Source organism: Ammospiza caudacuta, chromosome 3, assembly GCF_027887145.1.
Source record: "Ammospiza caudacuta isolate bAmmCau1 chromosome 3, bAmmCau1.pri, whole genome shotgun sequence".
Taxonomy (NCBI): Eukaryota; Metazoa; Chordata; class Aves; order Passeriformes; family Passerellidae; genus Ammospiza; species Ammospiza caudacuta.
This window is the reverse complement of record NC_080595.1, coordinates 1,139,043-1,158,069: the sequence shown is the minus strand read 5'-3', so window position 1 is coordinate 1,158,069 and position 19,027 is coordinate 1,139,043. Positions and strand designations below refer to the sequence as shown.

The 19,027-nt window shown below is 47.5% G+C and overlaps 1 protein-coding gene across 3 annotated transcripts in view; it reads left to right on the top strand.

The window, feature by feature from the left end:
• The window catches only part of PLCB1 (phospholipase C beta 1), a 290,674-nt gene that overhangs the window by 259,524 nt on the left and 12,123 nt on the right, over positions 1-19,027 (top strand). For 2 of the 3 annotated variants that reach the window (XM_058802823.1, XM_058802824.1), the window contains exon 32: positions 9,365-9,429. The exons of the other annotated variant lie outside the window; for it this stretch is intronic. In XM_058802823.1, coding sequence (XP_058658806.1) covers positions 9,365-9,403 — 39 coding nt within the window. In that variant the 3' untranslated portion in view covers positions 9,404-9,429. The remainder of the gene's footprint in view (positions 1-9,364; positions 9,430-19,027) is intronic. 3 annotated transcript variants of the gene reach the window in all.

Genomic DNA, 19,027 nt, shown 5'->3' with positions numbered 1-19,027 from the left:
TGAAGCATCTTTCAGAGTGAATTATCTGCAGGACACAATTAGACTCCAGTTCTGATGGTTCCCAGTCCTGTGTTGAAACCAGCAATCCCAGAAAGGAGCTTTGTGGTCTCCTCAAGTTTTCCTAGCTGGCTGCATCAACAGTGAGGTCAGAGTTTCCCCTGCATGGCAAACAGGAGGGGGAAAGGCAGATTTATGGATTGCCAGGTTCCCTGCTAGCTGCAAAGGGGATTCAGCACGTGCCAAAGCTGCAGCAGAGAGGTTCCCTGGTACCCTGTGCTGAGCACAGCAGCATTTCCCTCTGGCACAAGCAATGCAGGAGCGTGAAGCCATCAGCTTTCCTCAGCTGCCTGCCCAAGCTGTGCCTCGTGTGGTTCCAAACACCACCACAAAGGCAGAGCACAATGCTGCTGTCTGCACACAAGCACTCTAATTTAAACCGTGTAGGGACTCATTGTCCTCAAAACCCAGAGTCATTGGGCTTCTCCAGCTACAGCCAGGCCCTACTGGAGTTTACAGCTTCTTTTGTCATTATTTTTGTTATTACTATCATTAATATTTCTGAAAGCATTGTATGGGAACATAGAAACTGCTCTTCTTGCACAGCAAGTACATCAAAGCACATTTATCTGTTTGTCCAGTACTAAAGCAGGGAAAGTGCTGCTTAAAATGTGTGTGAAGCTGTTGTGAGATGGTAGGATGTGAGGAGGAGGCAGCCAGGTGTTTGTACCTGCCAGATGTATGGGGAATATATTGCCACGTATTTTCAATAGATGAGGAAAAAATGGTATTTTTAGTACTGAAACTGCTAAGAAGTACATTCATCTAAATTAGTGTGTCTCAGAGAAAGTTTGCCATAATTCATGGCACACGTCCACGATATATGGAGCAAGTAGAACATCTAATTTTGCCTTAAGCTTATTTTATTTATTTTTTTAATAAGTATTATAAATTGATCTGTGACTCCAGGCTGCCTTGGGTATGTCTAGATTTGTGATCAGTGCACAGTGTAAGTTATTTTTAGATGTGAAATGCTCTTGCATCCACAAAGAGTGTGGTTATTCACTGCCATTAATGCACTGGGGAAATAAGTCATTCCAGGGCTTTGAAGTGGTTTGCAACCATCTTTGGCTCTACTGGATTTAAATATTTTCCCAGTTCTCGTGGGCTGTTCAGTGGGTGAGTCTGTTTGCAATTGATCCCCCAGTCAGACAGGACAGTGTGACCCCCAGGTTCCAGTTCCTGTGTCTGGGTGCAGCTCAAGCACAGGATTTGAAAGCCTCACACAAACCTCATGGAGGGCACTCAGGACAAGACCGTGGTCCCTGCTGAAATTGTGAATTCCCTCTGAAGCTCTCAGTGAGTGGCAGGGGTTTGGATCAGTGCAGCAGCAGCAGCATTCCCTGGGCTGTCCCTGGGCTCCTGCAGAAATCCATGGAGGTGATCACAGCAGAAACTCTTGGTACAGATTCACATCCAGAGCAGGCTCAGAACCCCCCAAAGCCAAGGGTGGTGCAAAGTCCCTGTGAGCACTGGGAGCCCAGGGCAGCAGCGTTCCCTGACAATGCACAGCCTTTGGGAGCAAATGGCATTGGTCCAAAGCAGGCAGCTCAGAATGCAGACAAGGTCTGGGACACCTGCACAGGGAACAGGGGCAGCATTCCTCATCCTGCCTGGGTAGGGGCATTCTCAGTCACTTCCCAGAATCTATTCATTTTGGGGGCTTTACATCATGCCGTTTACAAACCAATTCAGTCTAACTTTTACTTTTAATTAGGAAAGTTAATTGGAAAATGTCCTTAGAAATTAGGTTTCTCCCTTGACATGCTGTAAATAAATAAACTATGTTGGAAAACAAGATGAAGATAAACAAAGGGCTGTTTCAAGCCAGCAGATAAAAGGAGCAGCTTATTTCTCTGAACAACAAAACTACATTTTATCATCTAAATATCAACACATTAATATTTATATTTGTCATTAATAATTTGATTGCATTCTTTTAATAAGAAATGCAGATAGAATAAGTGTTATTGAGCTTAGTGCAGGAACAGAGACCCTGAAACCCTTGGCTGGTTCTGCAGGGGCCTCTCACAAACAGACAGTTCCTTCCTAAACAGTTTCCAACTAAAAGAATTCTGGAAGTATTTGAGCAACATGGAAGACAACTTGAAGTACTTCTCACTTACTTAAAGTGCTGAATATACGTTCAACACAATTATTTCATTAACTATACACCTATTCTGTTTTTTGCCATGCTATTACTATCACCAAGCACTGTTTAAAAAATCTACCTATGAATAGAAGACTGACTGGGGAAGCTGTTTGAATAAGTATGTTTGGGGTGTCCAAGAAAATGCTAGTAACAAAGTCAGACTCTAATAATTGCTTTTGAATGTTACCTCCAGACCAGATCCTCCAGAATGACCTTTGACATCCTTCAAAAAATTGAAAACCAAAGGATAACAGTAACAAAAAATTAATGCTGTTTTTCATAGCAGTTAATGGTTGGAGTTCTAACCTGTCCACATGTGCAGTGCTCAGCACTGACTTACCTGGGGGTGTGAGATGGAACTGTAAAGGAGGCGTTTCTCTGTCCCACTGAGGATTTGGTGCCAGTAAAGAAGCGTTTGTTGGCACCTGGCTGGCCAAAGCTCAGGAGAGATGCAGGGCTCCTTCCTAGAGGGCTTTTACCTTTCTGGGTCACTTCTGCCATGGTGGAAATGCAATCCAGGCTGCTGAGGTTGATTAAATCACCCAAGATGAGCCTGAGCAGGTTTTAGGCTTTTGATGTGGGAATGAGGCAGGGATTTTTTGAGGGGTAAAAAAAGAAGAAGGGTTGATTTATTAATAGGCATTTTCCTGCTGTAAGTGCATCTTGTGTCAGTTCATGTGGATTAGGGAGACAGGGATGGCACAGCCCTTGTCTGTGCCCTCCCAAGTGTGGTGCCATCACAGGATGGCACAGCCCTTGTCTGTGCCCTCCCAAGTGTGGTGCCATCACAGGATGGCACAGCCCTTGTCTGTGCCCTCTCAGGTGTGGTGCCATCACAGGATGGCACAGCCCTTGTCTGTGCCCTCCCAAGTGTGGTGCCATCACAGGATGGCACAGCCCTTGTCTGTGCCCTCTCAAGTGTGGTGCCATCACAGGATGGCACAGCCCTTGTCTGTGCCCTCCCAAGTGTGGTGCCATCACAGGATGGCACAGCCCTTGTCTGTGCCCTCTCAGGTGTGGTGCCATCACAGGATGGCACAGCCCTTGTCTGTGTCCTCCCAAGTGTGGTGCCATCACAGGATGGCACAGCCCTTGTCTGTGCCCTCTCAGGTGTGGTGCCATCACAGGATGGCACAGCCCTTGTCTGTGCCCTCCCAAGTGTGGTGCCATCACAGTGGAGCCCAGCAGGTGCTGCTCTCCTGGGAACTCAGCAGTTCAGGCAGTCTCAAATCCCAGGGGCTGAATGCCCTGGGCAATGCACTGAAAGCACTGGGTGGGATCATCCTCAGTTCAGGACCACTCCGATATTTCCATTTGTCATGCTGTTCCCAAGGCTGTGTGCTTTCCTGGCTGGCCCGTGTTCCAGAAGAGAAGGAATTGTGGCCAGCACAATCAGCTGGGAACATTTCTGTGTGGAGCTGACAGGAGCAGGCTGGGTGGGGGAGCCTTAGCCCAGATGGCACTGCAGATATCCCTTGGCACTCAGCTGCAGTATTATTCTCCCCAGGGCAGGAAAGGCTGCAGCTGAGGCAGAAAGGCTCAGGTTCAGTGTGCCCGGGGAGGGTTGCAGGCCGTGTGCTGGGCAGGAAGGCACAGCTGAGCCATTGTGCACCCCACAGCCTTGAGAGACAAATCTCAGAGCTTGCCTCCACACCTGACCTCCCTCTGCTGCCTGGTCATGCCCGAGAGCCGCTGCTCTTACAAACCCTGCTGTGGGGTGCTAAATCTACATCTGCTGCCCCAGCTGAGTCAATAGCACTCTGGGCTGCAGCTAGTTTTTCAGGCTTTATGCTGTTTGGAACAGGAAATCCGTGATTTTAATTAGCAATAAATAGGAAATAGTCTGCTGCCAATTGATCTTAAGCAGGTACTGCTGTACTGAATTAGCTCAAAATAAGCAGGATTTTCCATTCAGCAAATTGATGTTCAGACATCTTGGCTTTATTAGCAGCAGCTCCATTATCTGTGTGAGGCTAACTTTGGTTTCAGAAAGGAATGAAGCTGAGAATCTGCTCTTAGACACAAATAAATGAGCTTATCATAAAGTACAGAGCATCGGGACAGAAGGGATTTCCCCCATGCAGTCATTTGAAGAACTAATTGTCATATGTATTCTGTCTTAGCTAGTAAATGGAACGAATAACAATTCGTAAAAAAAATCAACATTTTTTGCTTGTTAATTCACAGCCATTTAATGTTTAATGAAATTCTGGGAGATGGCATTTTCTTGATGTGTTTGTGAAGGAGATCCTTTCATCTGACACTTCATTAGGAAAGGATTTGGATTTTGAATGTTCTTAGGAAATAAAGCTCCTTTTGCTGCAGAGAAAACTCTGCAATCTGCTCTGTTTAATACAGAGGAGACTCTGAAATTGCCTAAGCCATCATGCTTGTCTGTAAGACAAGACCACGCTGTTGCTTTCAACTTCTAATTGTATTAAAATGTGAACCAGTAACTGGTATTTCATGCAGTTTTGCAGGTGGTCAGAGTGCCAGACTGGACTTTCTCTGTCTAACACTCATTGTATTAATGGAAATACGTTTCTGAGAAATGAAGTCCATTCTCTTGATCTCTGTCTAGCTTACAGTTAGTGAATGCTGTGCCACAGATGGTAAAGGTGATAAATAAAATGTTTTGTACAGACAGAATTTCAGTGATGCTCTGCTTGGACCTTGTGTTGAGGTTTGGGAGTTTTGTTTTGAGCTGAAAGATGCATATTCTGACCTAATCTGCTGGCATTTACGGAGCTGCTGCATTATTGCAGTGATTTTTTTTTTAAGGGTTATATCTGAAATAGTCAATATGAAGGAGGAAGGGAATGTTCTTTGCCCAGGATGAGGAACAGGAGTGCATCTGAAGACTGTTCTTGCTGCAGCCAGGGTCTGTGTGTGTAACTGAAGGGTGGAATTGCACAGGGGGGTTCCACACATGCTGCTGTTAAAGCAGGCATTTTCACTGACATGCACTAGAATTAATCTGATTTCTTTGTTTGTTTGTTTCACTGAGTGAGATCAAAGCCAGGACCAAGCCCTTCCTCCTGCATTTCCTCCTCTGCCCGCTCCACAGTCAGTCTTGGATCAATTGATAAGCGAACCCAGATCCGTGCTGTGTCTGTGACAGGGGTGTGAGGGATCTGCTCTGGTCCAGGGAAGAGGAGAATACAACTGAGTATAACTGGGTTTCACAGCCTGCAAAATAAAGCCACTGTGGTCAGGGAAGAGCCTGCAGGTGCCTGCCAGAGGCAGCAGGTGTGAGTGTGTGAGCAGCTGAGAGCTTGGGAATTCCTGAGGGAACTCAGCCCTGGGCCGTGAGGCAGCTCTTGGGACAAGCACCATCTCCTTTCCCTTCTCCTCAGACACACATCTTCTTTGTGGTTTTAGGGGTCATTAATGGATAATTGTGAAGAACAGCCATGTTAACAAGAGCTGGCTGCGGGTGTTAGATCAGCACAATTTGTGTGGGCACCGACAAGACTCTGTGTGCCAGCAAGAAGAGAAATCCTGGCTGATTATGGGCAGTAGTTCTTTACAGGGATGGCACAATAACTGAGAACACAACCCAGCTTTTCATGACAGCTTAGAAACCAGAAATATAAAGTGCAGCTTTTTGGGCGGCCCTTTGCACAGGTGAGGACACATCCAGGACCATCAGATAAGCCAGACTATATTCAGCTTCAATATTTTAAAAGTTTAAACACTTGCTGGATTGATTTCTGGACTTTCTGGTGTCTCCAGAAAGCTTCTGGGAGACCAGCATTAGGTAGGCAGTGACTGTGAATAGCAGATAATGTTTTATCCCTTCCCCTTGTCATTGGTGTTCTTCTACATCTGGTTTCTGTGTGTGTCTTCCCTAAAATGTTGTCTCAGCACTAACAAAAGCAACAGATACATGGCTGCTTTATGATTTGGGAAAGTGTGTGTATTTCCTGTGTTTTATTACCTGTGTGTCAGAGATTTCACCAGGAGCTGCTTGGTGCAATGTCTGTACAAGCACAAAGGTTCAGCTCACACCACAATCAAAAGTTGCTCAGGCATTTTCAAAACCAGGCCATTTTGCAAGTACAGCCATGACCATCAGAATAGAGAAGAGCTTGAAACATTCAGTGTTTGTTTTAATCCCTGTGTTTCCCTCTGACTTTCTCCTTCTTACACTGCAAGGCCATGCCTGGAGCTCCCAGAGGAGCTGTGGTAAATATCTCATGTCTGTCTGTCTGGCTGCTGCACCTCCATCTCTTGGATCAGGAGCATCCCAGGGTGCAAGGGCACAGATTATATTGCTGAAAGCTCCATAACAAACAGAGGCTTGAGGGGTGCATACCCTGCTCACAGCTGAGCAGCTATACCTGGTAACCCTTGCTTTCCTCTGCCGGTGGAGCTCATGCTACCCAGATATCTCTGTCACTTCCCATGGACTGTGTTTTGGTACATAATCAAGGGGGAATTCCTCACGTTGGTTAAGTAGGGCGGGTTTGTTACCAAGTTTGAATGTTGCTTTTTGTTGAAATGTTTACTTATTTCTGATGTTCATCCTGCAGGTAGGTAAAGGCTGGATATGTGGCAGATGTGTGCCTCCTTTGCACACCCAAATCCTGGTGTGTGAGCACAACACACAGAGTGCACAGACCTTTGCCCAAAGCAAAGTGTGCTCTTTAACAGGGAGGCTGGCAAAAAACGGTGCCAGAAGAAAGGAAAAGTGTTCATGTCGCACAAATGAAGAAATTTAGCAAGAGGATGCTTAGTAGTGTTTTCCAAGACTGGTTTTAAGGGAATTTTTAATCCAATCTTAACCTGCTATCAGTAGTTACAAACCTCACTGAAGTAACCAGGCCAACATCCCCAGCAACAAAATGTGTTTGTGCTGCAAAGTTACATGTAATTTAGTAAAAATTGCCAATTTTCTGTGAGTTGCTTTATCTGATTTGTCTGTCAGTGGGAGCACAGAACCAGTGAGGTACATGGATCAAAGGGGCAGGAAAATGAAGTGCATCAGGAGGAGGGATAAGGAACTGTTCAAAATTAAGTGGCTTTCTTATTTCACTTTGCATTTCAACTTCTTTGCTGCTACAAACTGTCACCTTCTGCTTCCTCAGCTACTATTTTAGGTTCATTTTGCATGTCAAGATGGTGCAAGCTGCCACAGCCAGTGGCACCCATTTCCTGAGCATCCTCTGCCCCACATGTGTCCCTAACACCCGTTGTGTCAGTGCTCATGCCACAGCTTCACAGCCCACTGCTGCCACAGTGACAGGGGCTGCAAGGAGAACATGAACAACATTCATTTCTGCATCATTTCATTGCTGCACATCAACATGAGAAGGTGGCAGAGGTTCCCTTGCACACATTTCAATCAAATCCAGCCAGTTGTTAGCTAATGGTATTTTCTGCCTGCATTGTGACTCAATTAGAAGGGATTTATCAATCTGCATGGAAGTAACATGAGCACACAGTGCTCAGACATATTGTTCTGCTTCTTCACCCATTACCAAGGAAGTGACTCAATAATTGTATTCAGTTTAAGAAAATGCTTTGAGAGGAAATGTTTTGTAACAAATATTCAGAGTACTACCTCGGTTTCTAAGCTATTTCATCTTTACATGTTAAATGAGAAGCTTTATTTTGTGTTATTGTCTGTTTGTATTTCTTTTTAAAGGTTTCCATCTTCAGTTTCATTCAAAACAAACATGACACCTAAGCCCAAGCACAGGTGACTTCAGTGAGCTCACATGCAGTTGTTCCATGGCTGGCTGTCACCTGTGTGTCCCCTGTGTGTGACAGGGGTGCCACTGCAGCTCTGGCTGCTGGACAGTGCAGACACAAAGCTGTCCAGAATACAGGATAAAGTATAAATTATAATGATGTGGGAAATGTCAAGACTTTGGTGGCGCCAGCCCTGTCATGACAGAGCTGTGATTTAACTTCTGCAAGCAGAACCAAGTTAAGTGATAGACTCATGCAATTGTTACCCTGTGGAGCAGTAAATCACTTATTGCTGAAGTGACACTGGTTTTAGAGAGAGACAAGAGACAAGTTACCACAATAATTTAGCTCAGCAGAGAAGGGAGCAAGCTACAGCCACTTGCCAATGGCAGGGCAGGGCTGTTTGAGGACTGCACTCAGCAACAACCAAAAAGTCTCCCATTTTTTGGAACAAACTTGTGTCTTTTTGGTTGCTGCTGGATTACCTTCAGGACTTGTCTGCTCCAGACATTAGATCTCTCCAAGATTTGAGTTCAGGGTGCTCAGAGTGGTGTGGGATGCAGCGAGTCAGCTCACCGGGAGCTTTGGGACAATCTGACAATTCTGGAGCTTACCAGGGCCTTTGGGACAATGTGACACTCCCGGAGCACTCCAGGGCCTTTGGGACAGTCTGACACTCCCGGAGCACTCCAGGGCCTTTGGGACAATGTGACACTCCCGGAGCACTCCAGGGCCTTTGGGACAGTCTGACACTCCCAGATCACACCAGGGCCTCTGGGACAGTCCTGCTGCTCCTTGAGCTGCCAAAGCCAGGGTTCCAGAGTTAAAGAGCAGCTTGGGATGCAGGTGGGAGCCGTGGATGAGCAGTTTGGGATGCAGGTGGGAGCAGTGGGAACAGCTCCATGGGCAGCATGTCCCACATCTCCTGCCAGAGTGACTCCAGGGCCGTGGGCTGGAGCAGCACACTCCTGTGAGCCCCTGGGGCTGTGCTGGGGCCTTTCCATGCAAACTGCCCTGAGCCCACGGCATCGGCATGATCCCAGTGCAAGGGCAGGGTGTCTCTTCCACACACACTCCAGGTGCATGGCTGATGCTCATCTTTCCCTCCAGACACACTTCCTTCCCTCTCCCAGAGAACAGTGACCCTTCTTGCATCCTGCATAAGCTGCAACTTCAACTAAAGCTGGATCTCTCCCTCAAGCACAGCTGGAACACTGGAATACTGCTCTTGTAGCATGGAGTGACAGGTTGTGATAAATAGACTGTTTCTCTGACTAATGTGTACCTAGTCAAATATTAATGAGCCGGCACACAGAGCATGAAGTAATCTTTTGTTTTTCATTAAGTGCATAGATTAAAGAGATGTTGCTTTACTGTAATGCACAGAATTATGTCATTTCAGCTTAGAGTAACTGTTAATCACCTCAAATTGAAATGATCCTTGGTTTTGTTTTAAAGAGCGTAGAAGAACAAGAAGTAGAGGAAAAACAGAAGTAGAAATGGAATATGAGACTATAGTGAAAGTGAGTGAAAAATTCCCCTTTTTATCCAGTAATGCTGATGTTGTTTTCATTTTACATGTCCAAACCGAGTCAGGACCATCCACAATTAACTGCCTGGTGGTTTTTCTGAAGCCTTTGAGCAATCCCAGCCCTGATTTTTACCTGCTAGCTGCATAACACGAGCTGCCCCTGACCATGACATCCCTTTGAGACCGATTTGTGCCTTCTCGGGTCATCCCCACCCCATCATCTCCCCCTGCCTGTTTGATGGATTGCTGCTTCTGCCCCTCAGTGCAGCCAGCAGGGGCTGTGTGTAACAGCATGAGCATCCCAGCTTTCCTCCACAGCCCTGGGGTCATGGCAATGAGCTCTGTTCTCTGCTCACAGTAGCTGCAGTACTGTCAGATCACAGCACCAGGCACTGTGCAATCGCTCTCTGAGGAGGTAAAGGACATTGATTGACTGATTGGTTGATTGGTTGATTGATTATTCATGTGGGGTAGGAATTGAGAGCATTTGGATGTAGAAGTGGGAGGTGGGGAAAGGTGTTGAAGTAGGAATTCTGGCTGCCTCTGAAGATGAAGCTTACCAAGTAGATAAATTAGGGATTTGTCATCTGGGACACCAGAGTATGGGATAAAGATGGGATTAACCAGAGCATCACAGCAGGAGGAAGAACTGGGGGACAAAGAGAAAGAACTGATGAATGGGGATCAGTAAAACAGGATTAGTGAAGCCTAAAGGGGAAGGCTAAAAGGTAAGAGGGTGAATTTTTCAGGCAGGAGGAAGAGAACAGAAGACAATTGAGGAAAAGCAGGCAAAGCCTGGAAGAAAGATGAAAGTAGATGAAAGTAAAGGGGTTTTCTTCATTGCTTTATGGAAGGGCTAATGATGACAGGATGGGGATGGAATGAAGCATTATTTCAGGTGTGTTCATCAGGAGACATGATTATGTGTAAGCAAACTTCCTGCAAACACAGCCATGCCAGGAGGGCTGGGGGTAGCAATCAGCCACAACTTTGTCACTAATTCAGGGAGTCCTGCTTGCTTTGTATTTTTATTTACTATTTCACTCCGACTGCTTTCTCCTGGGTTGCTTTGATATGCTTTGCTTGTTTGGAGGGAACTGCCATGGCTCTCAGCGAGGGCTGTGTTTGTTCTCTCAGCCTGGCTGGGGGAGTTGTTTGGGGTTTTAAATACTGACCAAATCCCTGTCTATGAGCACACACTGGCAAGGAGGGGGAGCCAGCTCTGGGTGTTTGACTGTGGGAGCATGGATGGCAGAAGAATAAGCGATAGTGCTAAAGGCAGTCTCAGCCCTGAGGAGTTCAGCTGCACCAATTACCAGGATCAGAAACAGCCTGCCCCTAACAGCCCCAGGTACATCCAGTGCGTGTGACAAGGGTGGGCTGGCTGGGTGAGGCAGAGCTGGGGTCAGCTGGCAGGGCTGTGGCGAGGGGCTGCCCATGGGAATTCACAAAGGAGGCGGGAAAGTTTCACAGTAAGACTACCACAACAACAACGCTGGATCTGTGCCCTGCACAACACAGAGTCCTGGGCTTTGCAGAAGGGCAAGTGCTAAGTTTGGTTTGTGAAGTGACTGTGAATTTGGTTTGTCAGGCTTCTCTTTCTGTGAGTAACCTGCTCTGCTCACCCAGACCCCACCATATTCCTCATGTGTTAATTCTCATTGTTACGGTTTATTGAAAGGTTTTTACTGTTGCATAAGAAGTGAACATTTTTCTCCAATGCTGGTTAAAGATAACACAATTGCAAGTATTGTTTAGTTCTGTTGTGGTGGGGTTAGAGATTAAAACTGTGAGGTGGGGCTCTGATTTCAGGAGTGCTGTTTTCCTCTTGGACACAGGCAAGGGAACTAAATGTGGATTTCCTGAGCACAGTGGTTGTGACAAAAGAAAGCAGAGCCCATAATGAATATGTTGGCACCTCCACAGTATTCAAAGGAGTGACTTACTGAAGATGGCAAGATTAAACTGGCAATTGCTCGCTAGGGGACTGGGATTTCTTTGTTGTTTGTGTTCAAGTGACAGGAGAATATTGATTTCTGTTCCTGAGGGATGTGCTGTCTTCCTTCCCTGAAAAGCAGGAGGAGGGGAATAGAGATGAGCTGCCTTGAAGCAGCTCTCTGAACGCTTGAAAAAAAACAGAGGAACTTGTTTTAACTCTGCTCTTGTCATGCATCACTTACATATTAAATAATAAGAGGCCAGCCTCATCTCACCTGCCTGGGTCAAGTGAGGATATCTTGGGAGGATGCTGGGAACCCAGGCAAATCCAGTGGCTCCTGCACAGCTAAAAGAAATCAGACCCCAGGAAAAAACCTCCTCTAGTGAAAGTAACTCCTCATTACACCACTGGAGTTACTCCTTCCTTCCTTCATGCTGCTGTCAGCACTGCAGCCCCAGAGGCTGTGTCCAGGACCAGGAGAAGCTGTGCAGGGTGGGAGTGTCACTCGGGACACCTGGAAACAAAGGGGATTGCCACTGGGCACTCAGGGAGCACCAGCACACCAAAGCCAATGGGAGAATGATGGGAAGAAACATTTTTCCACCCCTTTCTGTTCTAACCCCACTGTTACATACACAGGACAGGGCATTTGGGATGCTGTGAAGCACCAGGGTGAGGGAGGGAAGGCAGGGCAGAAGAAGGGAGTAAATGTTTCCTGCAGGCCAGGGGGGAATATCTCAGCTCCTGCTCTGGTGGAGTAAAGCACTGGCTTTGGGCTGAACAAAACTGGTCACCTCAGAGAATATTTCTGTGCAGGGGAGGCACAGAATCCTTCTAAGGCACACTAATAGCTATGCAGAAATCTAGAGAAATTCCCTAAATTACAGTTTCATTCAGGAGCTGTTTGAACCCTCTAGTGACTAAATGTTAGCCAGCTACAGGAGGAACTCCCAGTTCACCATTTTCTTTGTCAGTAGTAGATAAAATTTTGAAACAATAAGAAAATAATGTGTATTTAAAAGCCTGGTCTGAACCTGCAGCCTTTTTTTTATTCTATTCTTTTGCACTGAGGTTTTTCTTTTTGCTGGATAGGAATGGGTTTTAGGAAGTCTAAAAAGTAGAACCTAGAAAGTATTGCTGCACTTTTCTCAATCTCTAAGCTGTGTTTCAAATGGACACTTAAGTGCATGAGGGAGTTTTCCAGTGAGGCTTCAGCCATGTGCAAGTGCTGTCTAGGATCAAGCTGTGCTTTTTCCTAAAGCTGGAATTTTGTCCTTTGGTAGCTGCTGCACACATGCAGAATTCTGCACAACTTCAGCCTCCAGCTTCAGCTGCTGCATGGCCTGTGGGGATGGCACTGCCCTGTGCTGCCTCTTCTCCTACAGCTTTATTTTCATAAGGAGGTGTTCCTGCCTGAGTAAAACACATGGTGTGGAGCTTACAGGGCACATTACTTCACAGCCTGCTGATAGTGAAGGTTAGCATTGCTAGAAGCAGCTTGCAGTCACTCCTCTGTGCTCCTCCTTGAGATAATTCCCAGTAGTGAGTGCAGAGGTGCCTGTTGGGATCAGGTTTGTTCTGCAGGGTGCCGTATAGGTCTGTGAGATCTCACCCTAGTATTTCTGCTCTCAAAACACTCTGCTGAAAATTTTGCGGGTTCAGTTTCCAGAGCAGAGGTCAAGTTTCAGAAATTGGTGTTCCTGATGGAATTGAGTTGCAGCAATTCAATGCTTCCCTGTCCTTTCAGTAATCCTCTTGACACCAATGCAGCCTGGGAGCTGCAGGAGCTGCTGGCGGTGATCCCTCACTGTCAGTCTGTCTGTCTGTCTGTCTGTCAGGGGATCCTGGAACTCCAAGCAGGGGCTGGTGCTCTCCATGCCATAAGGCAATCAGTTCTGCAGTGACTTCTCCCAGTGCCATGGCAGTGTTCCCTCCTCCGCTTGGCCTGGAGTACCCTTCATTCCCATTTGTATTCAGACAGGCACTACTGCAGCTCCCACTTGAAAATACTAATTGGCTGAAAATGAATTCCAATTTTTAAATTATTGCTTAGCTTTTTTACTTTTGAAGTGATCTCTCTTTCTAAGACTGGAGTTAATTTCTTGTAAGATCAGCTGCCATGTAATGGTTGCAACTCTTAAGCGGATTCAATTCAGGGACACAAACCATGTTTGAGGGTTTACATGGGCAGGGTCCTCTCTGTTGGCTGCTGCAGGGATTGGTTTAATGTGGAAAAGCAGTGAGCCTGCTCACAGCCCCACATCCCTCCTGGGAAGAGGTGTCTGTTTTCCCACCCAGTCACCAGCAGAGAGGGCATACTGCCAGTATGGATGTTGCCTGCTCAAAGCTGAAATATTCTGTGCCCTCCTGAAATCATTTTGGACAAGTTTTCTGGGCAAGTAAGTAAAGCTTCACCACCAGACATCTGTGAGAGTGCCCACAGAGTGCTTTTGTGTCCAGTTCTGCCATTGCCCAGAGACCCTGAGCAGGTCCCTCTCCACCCTGTGCTGAAGATCACAAAAACAATACAGATCCTTGATAAATATCTCACCAAAGGTCTCTTTGTACCTGTCCTCCCTGAACAAACTGCATCTTTTGTATGAATATTTCAGTAACATGATTTTTTTTTCTGCAACAAAACCCATGCTTATGACAGTGGAGTAATTATGTTGATGTATTTAAAATATTCAGATGCCTTCCCTATTTTATGTGTGTGTCTGTGCATCCACCAGCACACAGACCTGTCACAAGGGGATTGACTCGGCACTCACCCTTGTTCCCTCCCCGTAGCTCATTAATATTAGCAGGAGGATGCTCTGCCTTTCCTTATTTGAAAGTACAATAACCATGGGGTGCAGGAGCCAGGGAGCTGCAGGTGGGGCAGGCAGAGGCTGACAGGAGTGAGCTGCAGTGGCTGCTCTGATTTAAAGAAGTTTCTCTCCCTGCTTTTATTCTAATTCCTGTGGCAGGAAGATGCCATTCCCTGGATCTGTGGAGCAGCTCTCTGACCCCTCTGCAGTGCAGGCACAGGGGATTTGGGCAGACAGTGCAGCCGTTCCTTGGCAGGTGTTTTCCAAAGCCCCTTGCTGGTCAGTGCTGCTGTGCAGTGCCCGCCGTGCCTGTGACAGGGCCCAGCAGGAGCCAGCCCAGAGGGAATGGCACAAGTGCCAAAGGGTAGCTTCAGTCTCTCTGGGAAGCCAAGGATGAGCAGGCAAGGGGAGCTCAACTGTCCTTAGGTCTGCTCTGCAGAGACAGCCAGACTTAAAAGCGTGGGTTGGAGGCTTCTTGGAGAGCCTCGAGCCATAACAGCAGGAGAAATGAAAATTGGTGTCTTCTCCTGGTTATGGACCAGGTATTCCTCTGCAAACAGCCTCCCCGTGCCTTCTGAAGGAGTGACTTCACCCTCTAAATCCCCCATCCTTTGGGTTTGTCATTGCCCTGTGCAGAATGTCCTGGAGCAGCTCTCCTCCTGCTCTGAGTGCTGCTGCCTTTCCTCTGCCTCAGTCCTGGGAGCTCCTTTCCCTTTGCCTGGGAGCAGCTATGGGAAAATGGGCTGGGAAAGCAATGTCGAAATGGCTGGGAAATGGGCAGGGAGAGCAATGGGGAAAGGGGCAGGGAGAGCAGTGGGAAATTGGCTGGGAACTGTGCATGGAAAGCAATGGGAGCTGTGCAGGGCAATGGGAGCTGTGCATGGAAAGCAATGGGAGCTGTGCAGGGCAATGGGAGCTGTGCAGGGCAATGGGAACTGTGCATGGCAATGGGAACTGTGCAGGGCAATGGGAACTGTGCATGGCAATGGGAACTGTGCAGGGCAATGGGAGCTGTGCAGGGCAATGGGAACTGTGCATGGCAATGGGAACTGTGCATGGCAATGGGAACTGTGCAGGGCAATGGGAACTGTGCATGGCAATGGGAACTGTGCATGGCAATGGGAGCTGTGCAGGGCAATGGGAACTGTGCAGGGCAATGGGAACTGTGCAGGGCAATGGGAACTGTGCATGGCAGTGGGAACTGTGCAGGGCAATGGGAACTGTGCATGGCAATGGGAACTGTGCAGGGCAATGGGAACTGTGCATGGCAGTGGGAACTGTGCAGGGCAATGGGAACTGTGCATGGCAATGGGAACTGTGCAGGGCAATGGGAACTGTGCATGGCAATGGGAACTGTGCATGGCAATGGGAGCTGTGCAGGGCAATGGGAACTGTGCATGGCAATGGGAGCTGTGCAGGGCAATGGGAACTGTGCAGGGCAATGGGAACTGTGCAGGGCAATGGGAACTGTGCAGGGCAATGGGAACTGTGCATGGCAGTGGGAACTGTGCAGGGCAATGGGAGCTGTGCAGGGCAATGGGAGCTGTGCAGGGCAATGGGAGCTGTGCATGGCAATGGGAGCTGTGCATGGCAATGGGAACTGTGCAGGGCAATGGGAACTGTGCATGGCAATGGGAGCTGTGCAGGGCAATGGGAACTGTGCAGGGTAATGGGAGCTGTGCAGGGCAATGGGAACTGTGCATGGCAGTGGGAACTGTGCAGGGCAATGGGAGCTGTGCAGGGCAATGGGAACTGTGCAGGGCAATGGGAGCTGTGCAGGGCAATGGGAGCTGTGCAGGGCAATGGGAGCTGTGCAGGGCAATGGGAACTGTGCAGGGCAATGGGAACTGTGCAGGGTAATGGGAGCTGTGCAGGGCAATGGGAACTGTGCATGGCAGTGGGAACTGTGCAGGGCAATGGGAACTGTGCATGGCAATGGGAACTGTGCAGGGCAATGGGAGCTGTGCAGGGTAATGGGAGCTGTGCAGGGCAATGGGAGCTGTGCATGGCAGTGGGAACTGTGCAGGGCAATGGGAACTGTGCATGGCAATGGGAACTGTGCAGGGCAATGGGAGCTGTGCAGGGTAATGGGAGCTGTGCAGGGCAATGGGAGCTGTGCATGGCAGTGGGAACTGTGCAGGGCAATGGGAGCTGTGCATGGCAGTGGGAACTGTGCAGGGCAATGGGAGCTGTGCATGGCAAGCTGCCCTGCAGCCTCAGCCACGTTCTCACCCCATGCCCTGCACAGCCCCTGGCAGCCTGTGGCAGGAGGCAGCTTTAACTCAGCAATCTGAGTTCTCCTGTGGATTCTGTGCCCCCATTCTCTCTCCTGCTCTATCCAAAGGGCTGAGGAAATCTTTTTTGTTAGCCAAGACAGCTTGGTGTTTCAGCTTAATTTTCATTGTGTAATTTTAAGCACAGATCGTGCCAACAGCGCTGCAATTAATAGATAGCCTAAAGACTTATTATTTCAAACTAATTGATATGTAAGAAAGTTTAAATAACATAAGTGATAAGAATTTTTTAGGAATAACTTCTGTAACTAATTCAGAATAATCTTTTTACTGTTATTTAGAGTAGCAGAAGACTTTATTATTCACTCACCATCACTAAATCTAATGTCTGTCTGTATTTCTCTAATACTAAATGGATTTCCCTGAGATGGGGAAAAGATGACATTTTATAGTTGTTGTTCTAAAAGGTGTATTTGCAAGTTAATAATCTCTTTCATTTCTGATACTTTCTATTATGATTTGAAATAAGTACTCCCCAAGTTCCAGGTGAATTTCTGTTGCAGAGATGTGCACTCTGCACATTTTTAGAGTAGGGCTCTAAAGTGAGAAACACGTGTTTTTAAAGTACCCTTTTGCTTCTTCAAATCACTTGATCACTTATGAAAGGCCTTTATTTTTCTAGTGTTCATTAAACTTATCTTCAGCTAGATTGTGATCAGAATTGGCATCAGAGAATACACTGTAAAGCTGTAAGACCTCTCAAGAACTTTTTAATGCTTTTGGAAGATGTCAAGTACCAAAATAATAATAAAACACTGATAGAGCATTAAAAAGATAAGTTCTTGTAATGGAAAGAGGTTTTGTTCTACTGCCAGTGGGTTTTTTTGTTAAATAAGGTTTTGCATGGTGCAAAACCTTTCCAAGAGAGAAGCTACCAATAGTGATACACATAAATGAAATCAGATTAAAAACAAAGTGGAGCTCCAGGGGGATCATGTTAGGCATTTCGATGGCATGCCTCTCAGTGGAAAAAAAAGCAAAGGGCTTAGTGAAGTTCCATGAGCTTCATCTGAGCTCAGGCTCGACCCTGTGGTGAACTGAGCTTTGATGAACTGTGTTAAGCCCAGGAGGAGAGGGGGCAGCTCCAGCTCACAGTGAGGAGCTCACAGTTCCTGCAGGGGCTGTGGGGAGGCCCACAGTGACCTTCCTGTGCCACTGAGCCCGGGGGGACAGGGGGCACCAGGGGAGCTGATCCTCAGGGGTTTGAGCTGGGCTGGCCCTCATGCTCCCGCCCCGGCTGGCTCCTGAGGGATTGGTGTGTCCCTTCTGCTGGCAGCAGCGGGGCTGACCAGAGCTCAGCGGCAGTCTCTAACACAGAGACGCGTTCAACAGGATGTGTCCAGAGCCAGGGGAAGTGTGCCGCGGCACAGCCTCACGCGCAGGCCTGCGACACATTTCTGTCACCGCTCCTCCCTGCACCAGGCTGGGAGGCTGCAGCACGGGCAGGGTGGCAGTTCCTCACCCAGCATCAGCATCAGGAGGCAGAAACCCCCTCAGCAGCAGCTTCCCTTCCCCAGGGAGCTCAGGTGCTGCAGGCAGACCCAGAGGGGGCTGTACAGAGAGAGCAGGGTCTGCAGGTGAGCAAGGCAGCTGCCCTTCTCTGTGGGAGCTTCTTATCTCTTGACTGTTGGATTTTAAGTAGCAGTCTGGTCCCTTTTCCCAGACTCCTTCACCCTTTGCAGTTTGCTTAAATTGAAAAAAGGAGTGATGTTCAGGTGAAAGCCCTGAGCCACTGACACACAGCTTTGCACCTCTCCTTTGTGAGGCAGGCTACAATTACCCCAGCTCCCTGCTGGGTCAGGAGCAAGCATCTCATGCCCTTTAGTGCCAGCAGTTCCTTCCCTTCATCTGCTGTGTTTGCACCTGTGCGTGTGTGGCTGCAGCTCCAAACCCCATTAAAGCCAATCCCTGCCCTGTAGGCTGGAGTGAGCTTTGGGTGTGTGCTGCCCTGGGCAGCTTTGTCCTGTTGATCTGCCTTGATGAAATTACCTTCTTTGTCAATTTTTGCATTGTGGGATGCTTGCTGGACATCACTGAAATAAAGTTTTCTGCACGGGTCATTTAAACTTGATGGGTAATTAGAGAGTTGCCTAAGCTTGCAGCAGTCAGTGTTAATATGAACTTTGGAGACAATGTTTAAATGAGAAACAACTGAACTGAAATATTAATCCCTTGAACTTAATCATGAGGAAGGCTCAGCCAACCTCCTAGTGCACAGTACTGCTTAATCCAGGAACAGCAGCACAGACAGCAAGAGGAGGGTTTTTCCCTTTAAAGCTCATTGTAGTATAAGGAAGAAAAACCTTCAGGCTATTTTTAATTAGGCTGAACTGCTGGGCAGTGTTGCTCTTACATTAAGCTCTGAAGTTTTTAATAGTTGCAGTTAAAATTCCACACTAATTTTGCCTCTCAAGTGAAAAAAAAGCCCAGTGTGTTGTGTAATACAGCATGAGATGATGAGCAGTGTGGATATGTGGATGAACTCAGGGTGGAAGTGGAGGGATGTGAAGATAATCACAGAATATAAATACAGAGCAGCCTCAGTGC